A 19,882-nucleotide genomic window follows, 5' to 3' on the forward strand; every position below is an offset into this window, starting at 1 on the left:
CAGCTGTGGTTGGCACTGCAGTGAGCTCAGCCCTGGGCCAGCCAGGATATGGAGAGAGCATGGAGGCAGTGGGCACAGAAAGGGGAGTTTGAAGATGCCCTTCCCACCAGCAGCTCCTCCTAGAAGCCAGCACTGGTCCAGGAGGTGCCTATGAAGGCTGGAGACTTCATTGCACCAGGATAATTTCTGTCTTTCTCAGAAGATACACTGCTTGCTGATGGCTTGCTAGAGGGCTGGAACAGACAGAAAAGTGGGCCATTTGCTTTTATAATGTAAAATAAAAAAACAAAACATGTTGCAGATTTCCTGACACAGCTGCAGGCATCCTGGCACTAGGCTTGCTGTCAGGGCAGTGGAAACACTGCTGTCCAGCCCAGGGAACAGAGCTCATCCGTGCAAGATGCAGGGGGAGCAGCACATCAGCAGGTGTTAAAAAGCTTCTCTAACAAGCCATGTGCTGCTCAGGCCCCAGCAAGCTCTTCTTCCAGAAATGCACCAAAATGGTTTGCAGCAAAATGTGTGTAGATGTTTTGGTGTACTGGTCTTCATGGGCAGGGGAAAGAGCAGAGTAACACGGGTGCAGGGGTGAGCTGAGACAAAGAGAGCTCCTTGAGGAGGATATCAAAGGTCTGTGCACAGCATTCTGCAGTGAAATGCCTCCCGATGGCAGCCTGTGGTGAAAGTCACTGCTGGCTTCTTTGCAACATTGCTTAATTGGACACACCTTCAGTTTTAGGGAATAAACATTTCCTGTGACACTATTTTGGTGTCAAATTTACTCTACCAGCAGTCTCTTTGAAGTGGGGTTATGAGGAAGCACTGATCTTATTAGCTAATTGTGCTTGCTAGTCAATGGTTATTTATTTCACAGCCAAATTACAATGGTTGGCTGACAAACTCTGCAGTCAGAGTGCTTTCAGTTCCCCCTGGATTTCATTATTGTGACTGCAAAGCAGGGAACAGAATAGCCAATGAAGCTGTTACCGTTTAGGCTCTTGATGCTGCCTATGTCTTGTAGTGAGCTGTGGCCTTAGGCTGCAAGTTGGCAGGGCTCATCTGGAGGAGTGAAATCATGAAGCAGCCATTGAAGCATTTTAATATGAAAAATTAACCCTTTGGCTCAAGAGCAGCCGCATTTTTCTAGTATGTTTCCACTAAGTAATGAGAACAACAAACACCATACATAAAGCACACAGACATGACATGCTTGGCACCACTCACCTGCTGTGTTGCTGCTATCACAGAACGATGGTGTTTGTCCTGGCTTGATATGGTGCATTTTTTTCTTGCCAGACCCCTTAACAGTCTCTCTCAGAACAGGCAGCAAGGACAGCTTTGATCCTTTGCAGAAGTAAGATGCTAAAGGAAGCTCCTCCAACAGACCATTCTGCTGCAAATCCAGTAATCCTGGATAGGGCCTCATCTGTCTTCTTGCAGTTTTTCTACACTGCTTCATTCAAATGCCTAATTCTAGCCAAAAATGACCTAATTCTTTTTAACTGCCAGCAGCAGTTTTGTTATTCCAAGGAAGCTGAAACGGGTAGATGCAAACACAAAATGCTCACCCTGCAAAGAAATGTGCTGCTGCCACTTCTTCAATAAAGAGGGCATGGGTAACACACTGGGAACCATCTGAGCTTTCCCACAATCCACTTCTGAAGATGCTGTCTGTGTTCTGGCCACATCTGCATACTGCTTACAGCCTATCACATACGGCCTCCTTACCGCCCTTCTTGTACCACAGAACCATAGAATATTCTGAGTTGGAAGGGACAGTCAAGGATTGAGTTCAATCCCCCATCCACAAAGCACTACCCAAAACTCAAACCCTATGCCTCAGAGCAGAGTCCAAACACCCTGAACTCTGACACTGGAGCTGTGTCTGCCCCATGCAGCCCGTTCCATGTCCATTTTCCTCTGGTGCAGACCCTTTCTCTGATCCTCCCTGACCCTCATAACCTGCTGTACTGCCCCACCTCATGTGCAGAATCCAGCACTTGCTTTTGTTGAACTTCACACAGTTGATGACTGCCCAGCCCCTCAGTCGGTCAATGTCTCTCTGCAATGCCTCCCAGCCTCCAAGGGAGGCAACAACTCCTCCCAGTTCAGCATCATCCATGAAGTTCATTCACATCCTGCTTTCTGGTCATTGATGAAACCATTAAAAAGAACTGTGGAACTCCAGCCGTTACTGGCTGCCATCCTGCTGTAACCCCATTTACCCTTTGAGCCCAACCCGTCAGCCAGTTGTTCACCCATCACACAGTTTTTGTCTAGCTGTATGCTAAACATTTTGTCCAGAAGAATCCTGTAAGAAACAGTAGTGAAAGCTTTGCTGAAACCCAAAGTTACATCAGCTGGCTTCTCTTGGTCAACCACATGAGTAACTGTATGGGAAATTGGTAATCACAGCCTGAACCTCTGATTAATCAGCTGAGGCAAGTATCGGGTCAGCTGTGGGAGCACAGGTGAGAGTAATTTAGCTGTGCTCCTGGAAGGGGTGGAGCTTGACTCCACCTCCTCTAGACCTCATTTAAGGGCTGACCACCACTAAGGCAGCATCTCTTGGAGATTGCTCCTTGGTGGAGATTGCTTCAGCATTTCCCAGCAAAGGCATCCATATCGGTGAGTTTTTCCCTATAAATAACCTTTTGAATATCTGTTACCATCTTTGTATTATTCTACCTTACAGTAACCTTGTCATAAATGAAGATTAAGTTTCTTAAACAGGCCTGTTTGCTGTCACCAATGACTGCTTCATTTTCTGTATGTTTCTCAATAACTCCCAGAAAAACCCATAATTTTGCCAGGCATGGAAGCAGGACTGACACTCTCACAGTTACTGGGATCTTCCTTCTTGCCCTTCTTGAAAACTGGGGTTATATTTGCTGTCTTCTGTAGACTGGAACCACTTCAGATTCCTGAAACTGTTAAAAAATAATTGAGAAAAGTCTCATGATCACATCGTTAGTCAGCTCCTTGAGTACTCTGGGATGGATTCCATTGAGGATGGTCTGGGAGCTTATCATTCCCTGCTTGGGGAAGCTGACCTTCTTCCCAACCTTCTTGACTTCTGATACTTTGAAATTGCCTGCTCCTGTGCGCTTAAAATCTGCCAGCAATGTTGGACCCTAAAGCCTTCAAAAGCAATTCTGCATTTCAAATATACTTCACTGTACCCAGCACCATGTGGAGCAGACCGAGGGACCTTATTAGCATGCACTGCCTCAATTTTTGGTGTGCAGTCCCACAGTTTATCACTGGTGAGCCTGGCTTTATTGCTTTCCTCCACCAAATCTAGTTTAAAATTGATCAGCTTTGCATAAAAATCCTTTCCCCTTTTGAGAAAGGTGCATCTTACCAGGTACCAGCAGACCTGGTGCTACCTCTTTGCTGCCTACATGAAAAACTAGCACTGTATAGTGATAAGGAGGTGGCTGTACAAAGCTGGTGAGTTTTGTATCAACATCACTTACCTATGCCCCTGGGAGGCAGCAGACATCCTTTATTGGTTGGGACTGGTGGGAACGTCGGACCCCTGCTTCCCTCAGAAGGGAGCCACTTGTGACAACGACCCTTTTTTTTTAGGTAATGGAAGTGTCTGTCACAGGGGGAGGAGGCTGACCAGCCCTCAGTGGTCTCTCTGACTGGGATGGGCCTTCATCCACATTCCTGTTTGCTTGTCAAATTCCAGAGCCTCACACCTCTGTACAAGGTCACCTTTGGGTGGTGAGGAAGGCAGGGCGTGCAATGCACCTGCTGCCCTGAGCAGAAACCTGCTTTCCCTCTGTTTTCTAGGTCCCCTCCTTCTGGTTTGTAGTGAGAGGGTAAGGGAGCCTTTGTTTCCTGTACTGGATCAGGGGCAGAACCTCAGTCCATTCCCTCCTTCCCCATGCTTGCTGCACTGTGCCACACCTGGGGCTCTTCTGAAGCCCAGCAGAGCTTGCACTGAGTGTTCTACCAGCTTGGAACAACAGCTGCTTGGCACCTGTGTCTGGAAAGCTCCATTTTATTTTCATTATGGGCTATTCCTAAAGTCAGTCCAGCTTAAGAATAGAGGTCGGGGGCTGTAGCCTGTGTACACAGAGCCATGAACAGAAATGTCAAGTTTTGTGTACAGTTCATCCCTCATTCAATTTTTGCTTCCTTATTACTTCTCAAGCACTTCTGGGAAGCTCAGAGCTGCACATCCCTGTGCTAGGTTTGTTAGTGGCTCTGTGTGTGGGTTTTGAGAAAATGGTGCTTTGATAAAAGTTTTTGAGCTTCAACACAGCCAAGTGAAAACAGAGAGCACAGCCTCTTCCAAGGCTTCCTGCCCTTGTGCTGTCTCACAGAGGATGGATCCAACACCTGAGTGTTCAAATAAACCTCTGGCCTTCCTTGTCTGGAGGCTGTAGGACTTTGTGCTCACAAGCACAGGGCAGTCCTCTGCAGCTCTCCTAGCAGGCATTATGGAAACAGGCAGCAAACCCCTGTTTGGAAACCCTCTTCCTTTCTCTAGAAATTCTCCAGCATTTGATATGGTATGCATTCACCTTCTTGGCATCCCCATCAGTTAGAATGACAGGCATTGGGACTGTGGAAGGTGAGCTCCAGAGCCAGTGGTGCCGAGTAGTCATGGGACACCCTCTCACCTGTTTATTTCTCTCCCACCTGATTACTGCTGGCTCGGGTGGCCAAACAAAACAATTCAGAGCTTCTGCCATTAGCTTTGCTTCTACCTTTGACTGAACGATCTTCACTGAATGTCTCACAATGCCTGCCCTTGCAGCACATTTACTTATGTGTTGATAAATGAGGAATGAGCATCAGGTGCAGAGTGCAACAGTAGGTGTCAGAAGAGCAGCTTCTGTAGGTGCTCTGAGCATAGTGCAAGCTTCATCCACTTAACACACCCGTAATTTAAACAGTAATTAGAAATTCTAAATAATCTCTCCCTAGGCACTAGCTAATCTTCATTAAACATCTGAATCCAAGTGACTAAAACTGGGTCAGTTCCTTGGTGGTACCCCCTGTGGGAGGAAGGAGCTGTGGCTTGAGGGGAGGAACTGCTGGGACAATTCAGCCTGTGACAAGCTGAAGGTCCCAGCCCCATGGAAGGCCAAGACCTCCTCCACTGATGAACAGCATCTACTGTGCCTCTCCTGCTCCAGGCAACCAAACCCACCCAGCCAAGCCATGCAGCCTCATTCTTTAAACAGACACGATGTTCTCAGCCAAGGGGACACACCTCCAGGGAAACTGCTTGTGTTCAGGAGGCTGTTTGGCCCTTTCCATCCCAACTATGTTCATTCACTGCTTTGCCATAATGGCTTCAACATCAGAGCTGGATGTGGCTCCTGGGTGAATTAAGCCATGTTACGCTAATGCGGTGCTGGTGTGGTTTGCAGTAAGTAATTATACATGCAGAAAACATTGTTCAGCTTGGCATATTACTTTATTAAAAAACAAACAAACAAACAAAAAAAACAACTGGCAGCCAGAAGGCAGAAAATAGGTGTGCCCATTGGAGGAACAGGAGAATGAACTCGCATTTGCACATACCCCTGCTAATAAGTTTATACAGGTGTTGTGAATTGCTTCTGCTCACCACCCATTTGCAGTTTTCTGAGCTCTTCAGAACACCTCTGCAGAACGGAGACCCTCCTTAGGGGGCGGGGAACATGCACAAAACGTTTCATAAAGAGCAGCTGGCCCTGCATAAGTCGGGGCAGTGCTGGGATGAACAGATTGCATAGCTATCACAATATGGAAAAAAGGACTTCCTTCACCTTTCCCTACTTTGTGTTCTCCCAGAAATTGTCTATGTAGGGAAAAGCACATTAGCAAGCCAGGTGTGGGTAGCTTTAGCAGCCCTGACAGTGCTGTCTCCTGGCCGTGAGCAGAGGATTCTGCAAGTGCATGACAGAGAGTGAAGGCTTATCAACCTGCTCAGTGTGGGACTGACCACCCAGGAGCCTGCATTCTGGAGAGGCCAAGGAACCTGGCCATGGGGGAGAATTCATCTGCATAGCACAGCATAAAGTTAACAAGGTGTTTCCATACCCCCAAGAAAGTTGAGGAGCAAAAGATTTGTGAGAAGAAAGACAACAGAAAAGCACACTTGCTCTACAAAACCCCATTTAACCACCCAGCCCAGCAAAGCACTTGTATAGCATGGCTTTTCTTGGCACCAGGACAAGTGAGAGACAGAAAGCCACACACAGCACTGATGCAGCTTCCCATCCAGAGGGCAGGCTGGCACAGAGCAGACCTGGGTGGACTCTGCTTGCTTTTGGGGCTGTCAGACAGCATTTCTATGAGGAAAGGTGGCTCTTAGCACCTCACAGAGACAAAAAGACTTTCTTATTTAACCAAAAAACAAACTTTATTTTGATACATTAAAAAATCTATACATTTCTTAGACTAAAATACAAGTTTTGCATCAGTATCCTGGCACAATGTCAGTTTACACAGAAAATCTAAGATTAGATCAGCACTGTTATATTTCCCGTCTCTTCCTGCATTCACAGTTTGCAGTATAAAACATTTCTAGTTCTCAAACAACAATAAACAGTCTCACACTTACTTTTCCCATTCCAAAAGGAGGTGGCATTCCACTGGAAAAATGGAGCAGTTGTTACTTTATCTTAGCTGAATGTACATTACTCAACCAGACCAGGGGTTTAACTTCCCTGTTAGAACTGTGAGTGAAAGAGGATGAAAAACTCATGTTTTTTACATGAGGCTTTGATGAGCTACGACAACACAAGAATGTTTGGAGTACTGTCAAGCCTTTAACATTTGTTTGGAAGATTTTCCTTTCTCCTTATCAGATTTACTGTAACCAGCAACACAATCCAAACTATAAAAATAATTCCTTTCTATAAGATAACACCTTTCTTGCTCTGAAGAACAAAATAAAAGCAGGGCACAGGGGACACTGCTGTGAGATGTCCGTGAAATGGAATGTGAATTTTCTTTACTATGTGAACTATTTTCTACCTGTGAAACTCTGCTCTCCACAGCTCCACTGGCCTCCGGCATTTGCTCCCTGGCCTATATTAGAAACAAAGCAAACTTTTGTTGTGTTCTTCCCCTTCTCCCCCTCCACACAGATGAACCCACAGTTTTTCTATGGAGATACTCTTCAGTTTGAGCAGGGATGGTTCCATCCAGTACCAACACCGGAGCACACAGAGCGTTTATTTTTAAGTTAAAAATCACGAGTTTCACAGGGACTCCAGTCAGCGCTCAGCTTTTTCTGGATTTCAGGAGTCTTCAGCTTCACAATCACACTAGGCCTTTCTGAAGTGGTCATTACCTGCCCATATTTCAATCAAGCAAGAGGGGAGAGGTGGCAGGCACACTTGAGGAGTGGTAGCCACGACTGCTGCCGTAATACTTCAGAGATGCCAGAGCTGTCTCTGAAACTTCAGATGTTTGGATAATTCTGCAGTGACCTACTACTTCTGCTCAAAATTCTTGTAACTTTGATTCCGGAGGGAGCCTACAATTTTGCATACAGTTACCCAACGCTACAAATACCAAACTGTGCTCAGTACGTTCACACAACACACGATGGCTTCAGTGAGACATGGGAGTAGAACACAATAGAGTTTCTTTTAGTTTTCTGTAGTTCTGTTTTAGCTGATTTCTCTCAAATGAATGCCAAGTATTTTAGCCTCCCAATGGATATTTTAGATGGATTCATGCTACCTATTATTTCTGGAAATATTCTCATAATCCTAATGTCTCTAAAGAGCTTTGGCTTGGTTGCATCAGCTTGCAGATGCTGCAAGATACCTCACAGTTCCATCCCAGACCAGAAATTCTGCATTCTGTGTGAGACCCACATTACAAGAGCCAAAACTCATCTCTTCTCTCATCTCTCTAAATACAAATAAAATTAAAAAAAAAAAATAAAAAAAAATAAAATATTGAGAACAGTATTTGCTACAGAGCACAAGAAATATAAAGTTACTAATCTCCATTATCTCTCTTGTAACGTGATGGAAATAACAGCAGAGGTGCAACAGTTGGAAGAGCACTGAAAAAGTTTAATATTTAGAATAAACTTCCATCAACCCAACAAAAAGCTGAGTGCAAGAAATGCTTCGGGTAAGCTTGTTGGGTTTTGTTCTGTGAAACAGTATTTTTTTCCATGGAGGGGAAGGAGCTTCCTCCTTTGGGAAGGAGCTATATTTTTACACAAAGATGAAACAGAACTTCAGTAGTGATAACATGACACACAAGCTGTTCAAGAAACAATGGGCTTGAAATGTTCAGATTTAGTAAACAGTATCTGCACAGGCAAAGCCATGATTTACAAAACTGGGATGTGCACCGTTAGGTATCTACTTTTAATCTCTAATGTTTCTTAAAATGACTGTGCCATGTTCGATACATCATGTAATATGCATTCAGAACCAAATGACCACTGGATGGTGATGACAAGTATATGTCTGCTACATGCATTTATTCTGACTCTGTAACATACATTCATAGAATACATCATAACTACTCAGAGCAAACCACTAAAGTGCAGGCCCTGAGGGCACATTAAATATGTTGTCTTCAGCACTGGCTGCTCAGTTGCCAAGATGCTGATACAGACAGGGCTCATTTCTGCTTTACATCCCCATTTTGTGCTGAAAGAGTAAGAGTCAGCATACCCTGCTCCCACCCTAAAGGGAGCACTGTGGAGCAGACTCATCGCCTACTCTGAAGAAAGCCCTTTCAGAAAGAAGTAACCACCCTGAGAAGGTGCTGTACAGAAATGTGGGAAGTGAGTCTTGGGTTTACAGTTAGGTAAGTGGACCTGGGGGCTGGGTTTGGCTGGAACAGAGATAATTTTCTTTGCGGGAGCCCCTACGGTACTGTGTTTTAGATCTGTGATCAGAGCAGCGTTGGTAGCACACAGTGTACAAACCCACTGCTGAGCGGTGCTCCCACAGGGTCATGGCCTTCTCTGTGTCTCCCTGCCTGCAGAGGAGTCTGGGGGTGGGCAAGGGCTGAGGGGAGACACAGCTGGGAAAGCTGGCCCAAACCACACAAAAAATACTCTGTGCCATGGAATAACACAGTCAGAAATAAAACCAGGGGGAAGGAGAGACTCTTCCACAGTAGCCATTACTCAGAGATTGACTCGGCATCAATCAGACTGCTGGTGGGACATGGTGAGAGATTGCCTTTGAAACACTTGGTCAATGTTTTTTTTCCCCCTCGATTTTTTCCCATTATTTAATGAGCTGTCTTTACCACAACCCACATTCTGATTCTTCCCCCAGCCCTCCTGGAAAGGAAGGCACAAGAGGAGTAGGGGCTTACCTGCCAGGCAGGGCCAACCCCACGACAGTATGTACTTGGTTTTCCATTTGATGTTGTCCTTTCTAGGACATGCTTCCTTATACAGAACATCCTTGGGTTACCACACCAAGCTAAGGCCACACGTAAAACCCAATCTTGTTTTTGGCAGCTGGGAGTATGAACACAAGCTCACGGAAGGCTGAAGATGCAGTTCTAAATTGGCCATACCACGTGCTGAGTTTAGCTGAAGAGCAGCACTGAAATTATAGAAGTAATGCACTTCACTCCTAATCACAGCAAGCACAGTGATGGAGTGGGATCACATACACACACAAAAAAAAACATCTCAGAATTTCAGCTCTGCACCTATTCCCCCTCCCATTCAGTCCAGGTGATATCATAGCCTTGGGAAGGTGAGAAGGCATGGGCTAAGTTCGGTGGGACAGGGGAAGCTGACACTCAGCCGCTTGGTACTCCTTCACTGAAAGAGCAATACAGAAACAAGAGCTAAAAGAACAACTGAGATTCTTTAGGGTTTAAAGAATCACAGGGGCTGGAAAGGACCTCATCTGGTTCAAACCTCTGCTAAAGCAACAACAACACGTTGCTCAGCCTCCGAATAAGACAGAAGAACCAAATGAGAAGAATTAAACAATTAAAAGTATGACAAGCATTTTCCTTTGAAGCCTAGCTGATTAGAGGCTATGTCCCAGACTGTCTGCAGAAACCAAATGCTGGGAACCAGTAACTACACTGGCTCAAATCACCAGTCCTCAAGCACTGCTTGGTTCAGTGTACTTTCCAAGAAGATTATTTCTGCATCTGCTCCTCTTGCAGTGTTACTCCCAGTGCAGCATCACTCTAACTGGTGCAGACTGCTTCCTGCAAAGCAGTCCATACACTGATGGCAAAAAGAGTATTTAATCCTTCACAATTGGAAGTCCCCAGCACCTTTACTCAAACTAGGGATTTACATTTCAAGTGTTCTCCACTACCTCCACTAAGGGAGGAAAGCAGAGTTCAGGTTTGCCCTGAAAAGTTTTGTTTTTTTTTAAACTCCAGTCTTCTACTTATCTCCTTGCACAAGACCACACTGGAAGAGGACAGCTTGTAGTCTGGTTGCAGTTCACTTCAAAGAACATTCAAAAGCTCTGAAGGGCCACTGGAAAGCCTGCGTGTTGATGGAATGCATTTTGGCATGACTGAAAAGCTCAGCATGCCAGATACACATAAGAATGGTGCATATGATTTTATTAAGAACTCCATAATGATATAGGTTTGTCACTTAAACATTACAGCTACCCATAGAAAAGTGTTGCCTGTATCTTTTAAACACCATGTAAATAAATCAAATTTGTTCTTAAAACAGGATAAACTGCTATAAAAATGGTGCACAGTCAAGTCATACAAAAATACAAAATTTGTTCCCAATTGCAGTTCTAGTTGCGATTGCAGAGAAAAGCTCCCACTTCCAGTGAGCAGAGAGCACAAACTTGCAGAACTTGTCACGGCAGATATTTGTTGTCAAAATGAGCAGAATCCAAGGCTCTGATCAAAGCACCTCCAATAATTTCCAACAAGACGGAAATTACAGTTCTCTGGAAGCAACTGGGTATGTGAAAAGTCTCTTAGCCTTGGAGTCCAGTTTTTAGGATTCATACGAGCCAGTTTTTTAATTTCTGTTGCTAAACCCCACTGATCTACACAGACAACAATGTTCAGTGCAACTGCAGCTTTAGCAACAGCTTTAACAGCAGGAATGCTTTCTCTCCACAAGCTTAAGGCTGTTCCAGGGCTTCTTCTAGATAGCCTGACTTCTAGCTCACATTGAGAGGCCTCACCAGTCAGTGCTCCATTCTGAATCCTAGGTTGAAGTTCTAGTTCAGTTAACACACACACACAAATGTATCTTACAACTTCACTACTTAAGAGAGCCCTCCTGATGTCAGTGGAGCTGATGTGGTTTGGTTAAACAAGTGCCTAGTTCTTGCAAGACTGGGTAATTCTGTTTTCCCACCTCCCTGGCAGTTACCACCTCTAAACAGATTTTTATTTTCTTTTCATACAGTTTGGTTGCTGTGATAATGAAAACAGTAAGTCATTTTAACTGGCTTACTGAAAGAAAACTAAACAAATGTAATATCAAGTGATTTCTAGAAGCAAAGGTGAAACGTTTCACTATTGCCAAAAGGTAAGAGCACTGATTAGTTATGTGACACTCTATTTTTTAAACGTCTGATCCTCTGAAAGGAAGCACAGAGAACTGCTTACCTTTAAACCTCTTTAAACCATGAGTACAACTGAGTTTCTTTAACTAGACAAACCTCTCCACTCCATTGCAAAGCTTCCACAGAAGGGCTTTTCTCTTTCAAAAGGTTTTCTTGAATGGAGTGATCAAACCACTGAGGCATTTTTTATTTGTACAGAGCTTATATTTAGTGCAATAAGGTTAAAAATTCTGCTCTGAAGTATTAACTTTACATTAACAAAAATAGTTTTCTTAAAAAAATTGTAACAAAAGGACTATATAGCATTGACAGGTCATGAATTCTTTACACGCTTTTAACCATTTACCATTATATTAGGCTGAACAAAATATTAGCATTCATGTCTGGTGAACTCCCAGACTGAAAGAAATGCAGTTATCTCAGAATATACTACTACTGCTTTTTTTTTTTTTTTTTTTTTTTTTGCCTTTCTTTTTTTTTTTTTTTTTCCCCAAAACAAAACCAAACCAAAACACGTTCTCTTATCATTATTTGATGACTTCAATAAACTATCCCAGGCAGTTACACTTCCAAAGAAATGTTTCTCTGCCCTTTCCTGTTTTAATCACCTGCTACAGTACATAGAAATATGGGTGAAACAATAGGCAAGGAATGGTCCCTTACACATCCCAAACCTCTCTGACATTAAATGAAATGAACTACAGTGTACTTGTTTGTACAGTCTTACAGTTCATTTCTCCTTCTATCCTCAGCATGTTTACATCAAGTCATGAATTAATCATGAGTATGACTAAGACTGAGCTTTAATAATCTGTTCTTTGAACCGCTCGTATGCAGAATCTATGTCCCTAAAGGAGCATTGCTGACATTTGAAGGAGACTAGTGAATTCAGGGCCAGGGGCGGGGAGGGGGGAGGAATTGGTAAGAGGGTAAGTAGGGTAAAACATTAAGTAAATTGCATATAAAAATCATTATTCCCCATTTTCTAGTTTCTGCTAAATAGGAGATGCAAGGGCTCCCACACATGTGAATACCTGAGGAGTTGGTTATTGTGATATCTGATACTGCTAAATAAAATTGGGCCCTGCCAGGGCTGTAAAGTAAAATGACTGCTTATAAACCAGTTAGAACTGAACTAACTCTCACTAAAACTAAAACTACCTTTTAAAAAGCTAAATTTAATACTTTTCTTGATTTGAAGGTTTTGCTTATGTGTAGCTGTCCTAATTGAATGCAAATTTAAACAAAAAACTCTCAGCAGATTAGCCATATCATTGGAAATCTGTCTCTAAACCCAATCATCACTAAAATTATCTTTACAATGATACCTCCTCCAGATTGTGAAATGTCAAGCAGATAAGAATCAACATTTCTGTGACTATAATGAATAAATTTTTAGAAATGGAACAATGATAAAGCTGCTTGTACAAGCCACCCGTATGAAAAGAGTACATGTTTCACAAAAATAATTGTTAAAAAAAGTATTAAATCCCTGTTCCTTTTCTCTGATTTTGGCTGATTATTTATATATGTGTGTGTGTGTGTGTGTGTGTGTATAGATATATTGTTTTGGAATGTCAATGGGTTCCAATATGGCTGGCTAGTTTCAAGATGAACTTGCTCCAGAGGCCTAGAAAACAAAGTCATACAGTATAGTCTTAGACAAATGCCATACGTCAAGAAGAAACTGAGTCAAAAGGGTCACTGGAAACCATAAAGAAAGTACAAAAACGTTTTCTTGACAGTCGCTTTGGAGACCAAACATTCTAACTGTTTCCTCACTCTGGTATTAGCATCTATCTAAAACAGAAATGCATTTAGGGAGCTTGATTTTTAGAACTGTCATGCCTAGAAAGTAACCATTTCAAGAAAGCTGAGGCAAAACAGTAATGACTATTTGGGTAGTTTTTGTTGTTGTTGTTTGCTTGTTTGTTTGTTTGTTTTGAAGAAAAATTAATCTGATTTTGAATCATTCAATTTTGGGACCACAGGTGCTACAGTTACAGAACAGACCTATTAATGATCCTAATCCAGATGTATCTGAAAACAACTTATCATTGCTGTAGTGCAAGGCATCAGAAACTTCCCAGAAGTAATAACTGCCACCATCTATGCTGTGTACAGCCCCTGTCAGAAAGTGAGGACCTAATATTTATCATATTCATCTGGGTTTAACACCCCAAAATGGGAGACCTCTCGAGAAAATAAGGCCCCATCAGTTCCAAACAAGACTGTCAAATGAGCAGCAGAACTGGGAGTAATTCAGCACATTACACTCAAGTGCTCAGTATCTTCTCCAGCAGTTCTAGAAGGAGTTCTGATCACTGCCAGGCTCAAGTGTTTACAGTCATGTTTCTACAACAATAAAAATACGCTTGACTTGCCAGTACTTCCTTTGCCTTCTTACAAGGGAAGTGGATATAAGCCTTCATAATGAAGCTTTAGGTAGTCAAGTACAGGTCTGAGTACTGGTCTCTGCAAGCAGTGAGGAAATCATATGCAGAAAACCACTTAATCTCTAATTCAAACTACTGATTCACATTAATATAAAATTTTGGAAGGACAGTTCTTTTGAATGTGACTACAGGGTCTGCAAACCCAATTTTCAATCATTTTAATGGTAGGCTTCATTGTTAGACCACTTTGAAAATCCTAATGTGTGAAAGGTATAATTACTTCTTGAAGGAAACAGTAAATGAAGAGTAGAATTTGTTTTTAAAACGTACAGACACAGAAGCATTTAGGCGTAAGCAAATCTAGAAACTGGTATGCTATAATGAAATAGCAAAACACGCAAAGCTACACATCTATCAGTTCTACAGCAGGAACTCATTCCAGCTAGGCCAGAAAGTGCTCATGCAACATGGCTTCAGGTATATAACTAAAAAAATTCTAATTGTTAGCATACACTTATTTGGATCCCATTAGATTAACAGACTGTCCACATGGTGAAGAACTGAGTTAGGCCCCAGATACTCTGAGAAATTAATGACTGAAGACGATTGTGTTTCACAAAGTCATACTGCACGATGACAAGTCATACCTTGCCCAGCCTGGCTTTCCATCATATGCTCTCAGTTCCCCACCTTCCAAACTGATCCACCTATCTGTTACTTGTATCATGTAAGGCTGTTCCTTATTCCAGGCTACTCAGACATGCAATGCCTTCCTAATAGGCACATCATAAGTAAGACAGGCTGCGGAAGCATAGATGATGCATTGTTCACTGTCTGCATATTTGACAGTGTGAGATGGAAAGAGCACACAAAGAGACAAGCAACATAAGTAGTTGGCAATAAAAACAAACAACTGGGAGAAATGTCATTTGAGCAGGTTGAAAGGAATCACTGTACACAATCCCTTGGCACTGTATAAAATAATTTGGTGACAGCTTTAAATGCCTGGTTCTACTTTGCAGCAATGGATGTGCTCAGTAGTATTCCTCAGGCTTTTACAGTGTTTGTAAGATAAACAAAAATAGCTTATTTCAAGACTGAAAAGCGGATTGAAGTCAGAATAGGCTAGTGAATTCCAGAGTCATCTCATTTTGAAAGTTCTCGGCAGTTAGGACTATCTGTATACCTCACAGCATTCACTAGTATGCCTGATGAAATGATACTGTATTTGTTTCATATGACACAGTTCCTTTCATCTTACTTTTACAGGAGATGGTCTCAGCTGTGACAAAAACTCTGCCATCCAGGTGATAGGCAAGCTCACAAACAGAAAAAGCAGAACGTCTTGAGTGATACAGAGAACAAAAACTTCTCCTGAAGAAGTGCAGTCAGTAAAGACAAAGAGGGAGAGGAAGTAAAAGTGAAACTCTTGGAGGATGGCCACCTCCTCATCTGCACCTACCATTGGTTTTAGCTCTCTGCCCTCAGCTCCACCTCCCCGGCCAGCTTCTCTCATAGATTTCCTACTATTCTCCACAAATTCCTGAAAAACAGCAGTAATGTGAAAAGTGCTTTCTTAGATCAGACTTCAAATATCTAATCTAAATACAAAACTTCAGAGATGTAACTGCTCAGAAAGTCAATGCAACTTCCTTCTTCCACTTTTCGTGGGTAAAATTGTCCATAAAATATCTAAAGAGCCACCACAAGGTTCTCTACTATCAAATTCTGAAGGATTGGAAGTCAAACAACCATCTGTCATGGGGTGTTATAACAACTATTGTACTGTCCACAAAGTTCTCCTTTTTTTGGAGAAGGAAGGCAGGAGGGCAACTGTCACAAAACCAAACCCTGTCCTACGAATTAAGTGTAATGGCAGAACACCATTAAACAAAAGGAGATAACTGCTTGCAAAGTCTTGTTTATTTCCCTGACTTCCCTAAATGCACATTCTTCAAATTTCCCCCAACCAAAACTACCCATAAATAGACTAACAGAGGCGTTTTTCATCTATTTGTCCTCTTATGGGCAAGTGCTCTGTATCAAATTTCAGTAAACTTTAGCTACTAGCATTTTGTGATACCTACTGTTGACTAAAGAAAAGTACAATGTTTTTGTGATTGATCTACGCTGTCTTCTTTGACAGCATGCTGCATTTTACTACTACTCTGTACTAAAATCCAAGTCATCAGATAGCACTTTCTTTTACCATATGCCCTAGATTCTGCAGTGTTTTACCAGCATTTAATGTTAAATTCTTGGCACAATTTTCCAACAAGTAATCATAGAAAAAAATTATGTTGCTAAGAAGTCATGAGTGTCTTTCTCTAGCCTACACCTGGGGGCACAAAGGGCCACTTAAAGCGGCAAAACGTTATCAAGAAATCATCTACTCATCAACAAACTGAATGATTTGAGGGGCACAATTTTTGTGTCTTACTCTCCAGCTAGACTGAACAGGGAATAACAACAAAACTGAACTGTGCGAAGTGTCTTGACATAATCTAGGCTCCAGCACAGATCATAAAACCAGACAGAGAAGGTATTTCCGGTTGCTGTCAATTTGAAAAGAAAACCTTTGATGTGGTCACTAGCTGCAGGTGAGGTGGAATATTCTGATGTTTATTTTCTTCCACATCACAAGGTAGGTCCTTTCTAGGAAAGAACAAGAAGCAAATCTTTCCTTACTGTTTTTCTGCCTTCTACTCTGCACTGCATCATTTACAAGAAATGATACCCAAAGGCATGATTCTATATGAGAACTGCCAGCTGACAGCAAGCATAAGTCAGCATTGATAATGCTAAATCAGAGAGGCCTTACTACTTATCTAATGCTCATCACATCTCTCTTGGCTGATCAAATCATGAACAAGACAGTGAGGTAATCTAAATTTAAAAAAACTAAATTTATACTCAGCTGGTGGATTCACTGCACTCTCAAGACATCCACCTTATGGAACTACATTTTTGACTTAGAGAGTTATGGGAACTTACCATGAGAACTTTATCCATGTAGAATTCCCTTCCAGGGCTGCCATCATTGTATTTTGTATCGATGGCAAAACATAAGAAAAGGACATCAACAACCATTTCATAAATGGAAAGGAAGCAGTGAGCAACCAGGAATGCAAAGAGGCAGACAATGATGAGAGGCAGCACCCAGGTAGTGTAATCCCGTTGATAATTCAGCAACATAATCCCAGCCAGACCTGTACTGCAGACAATCAGGACCTAAAGAGGAAAACATAAATAATCAAAAGGCTTGCATGATTAGAACTGTCTTATTTCAAGTTACGCTTTTCTTGCCCTGCCCATCCTATAACCAGGGGTTGCAGATACTAGCAATAATAGCACCTTGACATCCTTGATTCCCCACCTCTCTGAATAGAAATGATGTTTTCTATGTTGGTACAGCAAATGCAAATCAGAATATTTTCAAACACATCCTTCATTACAAAAGGTATTTTTCAGGTCCAATTATATTTACATCTAGCTGGTAATAAAAAAAAGCACCAGATGTTATCAAACAACTTAGGTGCAACTGCACTTGGTTTTGGTTTGTTTGTCTGGGGGGTGAAGCTTGGGGCAATAGTATGGCTTTTATTTTGCTGTAGGAAATAACCTGGCTAAAACATCTTCCAAGTTAGTCTTCTTACTACCTTGTCTCCATACAGAGAAAGGAGATCAGAATTAGAAATGCTCAGATTCAACTGTCGGTCAGATTACAATGGTTCTACTACACACAAGGCACATCATATGTTTTCGCAAAACTACAGAGGTAGTTCCCTAGGTATCAGCTTCATCTTTCAGAATAACAACTGTTGTGGATACTCAGCATTTCTAACATTTATGAACCTTCCATTATGAACTATAGCTTAACTTTGAACTACTGGTCAGCTTAACTGTATCATAAAAACATAGGGCTGGACTGTAGAGGAAATGGGCTGGCAACCTAACACTGTTTAATTGATACTATTTTTTATAAACTGCACAGTTCATTTCAACATTTCTGTTACTGGTGTATTTCTCTAACAGTTTTAAAGAGATTCTTTATGGGAGATGTTCCCTAACACATTTCAAACTCCTCCATAAGACTGTATTATGTATCTTATGATCCCTAGAGCATTTATATTTTCATTATATATTTACTTCTCCACACATCTCATTGATTTAATTACTGGATTAAAGCTCAGTGCACTGAAGTCTGATTTAACAGAAGAAGAAGAATGTAGTAAGGGAGTTCAGTTCAACTAAAGGGCAAATCTCAGGTGAGTTAAGTGGACAAGTATCAAATTCTAGTAATTTAGTGGATTACAGATTTTTACCACAAAATCATCAGGGTTGGAAAATACTTCCCACATCAAGTCCAACCATCAATCCATCACCACCTCACACGCTAAGTCATGTTAATTAGTGCCACACCTACAATGAATATTGAATATGGTTCTTGAATATCTCAAGAGACGGTGACTCCATCACCTCCCTAGGCAGTGTGTTCTAATACCTCACCATTGTTTCTGGGAAGTGTTTCCTAATACTCAACCTGAACCTCCCATGGCAAATTTTAAGACCATTCCTTCTCATCTGGACTCTGTTATCTGGGAGAAGAGGCTGACCCCATCTCTCTACAACCTTCTTTCAAATCACTGTACAGAGCATTAATGTCTCCCAAGAGCTTCCTCTTCTCCAGACTCAACAATCCCATTTCCCTCAGATAATCCTCCTAAGGCATTTCCTTCAGACGCTTTATTTTACTTCTCTGGACAGGCTTCAGAACCTCAATGTCCTTCTTGTACAGAGGGACCCAAAACTAAACACACTACTTGAGGAAGGGCCTCACCAGCACCAAGCACAGAAGAGTTCTTAGAGAGACAAAAAAGCTGACAGACCACAGGAACTATCCTAGTCTACTTCATTTCTCAGAGTATAAGTAACTTTGTTGCTTAAACCAACAGTTCTTAATTGTGGACTCCTCATACTGCCTTCCAGTGCCGTTTTGTCAAAAGTGGCCATCAGCAAAGTGCCAACTTTCAACAAAAACCCAGAGTGCATAATTCAGAGGAAATGCCTCATTTCCTTAAGATTCTACATTTCTAACTACAAAAACAAACATATCCTCAAAATTTCTCTCCCCACTTCGCTTGACGCCCTAAAAGTGTATTCATACGAAAACTGTCATCATCCATCCATTTCTACTTGACCTTAAGCATAACATCTGCTTACCTACCCTAATTTTGGACAGCTCCTTCTGTACATGGTGTAGCTAGATAGAATAAAGTGAGAGCTAAGAAAAAGGGATTTTAAGGAACTTTGTATCTGAGGTACATTGCTAAGGAAAGCTTGCCAAGGCATACCTTTCCAAGGAACAACATAAAATCCCCAACAGTGTTTATGGCAGCCACTCGCAAAGCATTCTCCACTAGAATAACAAAGGCATCCTTTGCTGAGGTGCAGAAGTTGGTGCTGTTGATAGCTGTGGCTGTGTATGCATTCTGGGAAAAAAAAAAGAAAAAAGAAGAAGATTTGCTTGATGAAAGATATTTCAAAAGGGGAATAGGAAAAGGAGTGAAAAATGGGGAAAATGTGTGTGAAGGAATTGAGCAAGAAAAGATACAGCTTTTAAGTAAGTCCTATGTCATACGGTAAAGATGCCCTTATGAGTCATTGAAACAAGGTCTATGTCCCCGCTTGTCACAGACAGAAGACGTCTGAGGTAGGGAATAACCATTCTTTTCCTTCCTTGCTCATACTTTAAGAATTAACAAGTTCATTAAAAACAAACAAACAACAACAACAACAAAAAAAAAAACACTAATTAAAAAGAATTTAAGTATCTCTGCAAGAGGTGGGCAGAGGCATAGCTGCAGCAGTGGGATAGTTAGAAAACAGAACCAGAATACAGAAGTGCTTCCAAGATAACTCCCAGACTCTTCAACAGACTGCATTCAAAGTTAACCAGGGTAGTTTTTA

At 42.0% G+C, this 19,882-nt stretch overlaps 1 protein-coding gene across 3 annotated transcripts in view; it reads right to left on the bottom strand.

The window, feature by feature from the left end:
- Positions 1-6,351: 6,351 nt before the first annotated feature.
- Positions 6,352-19,882, bottom strand: part of SLC44A1 (solute carrier family 44 member 1) — a 71,947-nt gene continuing 58,416 nt past the window's right edge. The window contains exons 13-16 of one of the 3 annotated variants that reach the window (XM_072359112.1): positions 19,267-19,404; positions 16,907-17,143; positions 15,375-15,455; positions 6,352-9,769 (exon numbers count right to left, since the gene is read on the bottom strand). In XM_072359112.1, coding sequence (XP_072215213.1) covers positions 9,767-9,769; positions 15,375-15,455; positions 16,907-17,143; positions 19,267-19,404 — 459 coding nt within the window. In that variant the 3' untranslated portion in view covers positions 6,352-9,766. Of the gene's footprint in view, positions 13,147-13,179; positions 15,456-16,906; positions 17,144-19,266; positions 19,405-19,882 lie in introns of those variants that run through there. The other 2 variants (XM_072359111.1, XM_072359110.1) reach the window with 2 other exon arrangements.

This window comes from Excalfactoria chinensis, chromosome Z (assembly GCF_039878825.1).
Source record: "Excalfactoria chinensis isolate bCotChi1 chromosome Z, bCotChi1.hap2, whole genome shotgun sequence".
In the NCBI taxonomy this organism is placed as follows: domain Eukaryota; kingdom Metazoa; phylum Chordata; class Aves; order Galliformes; family Phasianidae; genus Excalfactoria; species Excalfactoria chinensis.